General features: G+C 43.2%; 1 gene segment (V, D, J or C); it reads left to right on the plus strand.

The window, feature by feature from the left end:
• Positions 1-543: 543 nt before the first annotated feature.
• Positions 544-1,817, plus strand: LOC122705734. The segment is given in 2 exon segments: positions 544-601; positions 1,321-1,817. Coding segments are annotated over 2 exon segments (555 nt in total).
• Positions 1,818-2,206: the final 389 nt, after the last annotated feature.

Genomic DNA, 2,206 nt, shown 5'->3' on the forward strand with positions numbered 1-2,206 from the left:
GCTAAAGTGCTTTGCCTTCTTACCATAAAGTGATTTATTTCTACCTTAGGTGGAAGAACAGAACACAGATGTGAGGATGCATAATTAGTGTGTCTTATATTATTTCCATAATACATTACAGATAATAGTTTTAAATAAGAGCTGCTCACTCATTTCCTTCACAGAAGCAATGACCCAACACAGCATTGTGTGTATGTGTATGGAGGAGGGGGTCTTCCTTGCAATATCAAATTTAACTTGTGTTTATTTTAAGATGTAATTGCTATCAGTCGAAGAGCTGGTTAATACAAAAGGAAGTTTGGGGTGAATAGGACTCTCACCTGGTTTATGGAGAAGTTGATGTAACCCACATCAACTTGCTACTCAACTAACTACATCAACTTGCTACTCAACTTGTTACATCAACTAACCCCTATTTCCTGCTGTGGGGAAGCAGCAGCACATACCCAGCAGTTCTTCCCTCACCCTGTCAACCTCACCTCACCTTGCAAAGCCTTGACACTGAAGAAGAAGATATTTTCCTTCTAGTGGAAGAGTTGAAACATGCTTCTCTCCAGCCTTCTGAAGGTGGTCGTGGCTTCACTGTGTTTCGGTAAGGATGGTCCCAGTGGGATTGTGCCTCTTCTGTGACCTAAAGATCAAGGGAACAGGCAGTCTTAAGGGTACCCTGGGAAGGAAGTCTAGCTGAGTGTAAAGTAGAATTTCTTTATTCTACACCACTTATTCCTAAATCTCTGTTGTTTTTGTTCAGTACCTAATTTGTGTCTGACTCTTTGCAACCCCATGGACTGCAGAACGCCAGGTTCCCCTGTTCCTCTCTATCTCTCAGTTTCCTCAAATTCACGTCCATTGAGTCAGTGATACTATCTACTCATCCCATCTTCTGCTACACCCTTCTTTTCTCTTCAATCTTTCCCACCATCAGGGTCTTTTCCAACATGTCCGCTCTTTGCCTCAGGTGACCAAAGTATCGGAGCTTCAGCTTCAGCACCAGTCCTTTCAGTGAATATTCAGGGTCGATTTCCTTTAGGATTGGCTAGTTTGATTTCCTTGCAGTCCAAGAGACTCTCAAGAGTCTGCTCCAGCTCCACAATTTGAAAGCATCAATTATTGAGCACTCAGCCTCCTTTCTGGTCCAACTCTCACATCCAAACATGACTATTGGAAAACCTATAGCTTTGACTATACAGATTTTTACTGGCAAAGTGATGTCTCTGTTTTTTAATACACTGTCTAGGTTATTCATAGCTTTCCTTCCAAGGACCAAGTGCTTTTTAATTTCATGGCTGCCGTCTACTTCTATCTGTTTTTTCCCTCTAGGATCCAGTATTACCCAGAAAGTAACTCAAGACCAACCACCAATGTCAGTGCAGGAGAAAGAAACTGTGACCCTGAACTGCACATACGACACCAGTGGTACAGCTCACAGTCTGTTCTGGTACAAGCAACACAGCAGTGGGGCGATGACCTTCCTCATTCGCCAGGACTCTTATAACAAGCAAAATGCCACAGAAGGCCGCTACTCATTAAATTTCCAGAAGGCAAGCAGATTCATCAAACTTACCATCTCAGCCTCACAGCTGGAGGACTCTGCAGTGTATTTCTGTGCACTGAGGGAGCCCACAGTGAGAGGCGTGCGGGAGGGACCTGCACCAAAACCCAGAGTTCTAATGATACACCCACCTGCGGTAGGACCAGGGTGGGGAATTGCCTTCACAGACAGGAAGTGGTTAGCACTGCGGCAGCACAGGTGTAGGTTTAGAGGGGAAACACTTACTCTAAGAAAGTATTTCTCTAGGTTCATAGACCATGTCTAGAGCTATCACTCATCAAAAACATTCTTATCCCTGAAAATTTGGATTTAAATTTCTTATTGAAGACAAATATAACCACCAAAATCTTTACCGTATGGTGATTAGATAAAACTAGAAGAATTGACTAAGGAAATTCAAAAATGTCAGAATTAAAAATCAGTTTAAAATATGTGTGAATTATTGGTCTTTCAGATCAGTTCAGTTCAGTTCAGTTGCTCACCCATGTCCTGCTCTTTGTGACCCCATGGACCGCAGCACACCAGACCTCCCTGTCTATCACCAACTCCTGGAATCTACTCAACTCATGTCCATTGAGTCAGTGATGCCATCCAGCCATCTCATCTTCTGTTGTCCCCTTCTTCTCCCACCTTCAGTCTTTCCCAGAATCAGGG

Source organism: Cervus elaphus, chromosome 12 (genome assembly GCF_910594005.1).
Source record: "Cervus elaphus chromosome 12, mCerEla1.1, whole genome shotgun sequence".
NCBI lineage: Eukaryota > Metazoa > Chordata > Mammalia > Artiodactyla > Cervidae > Cervus > Cervus elaphus.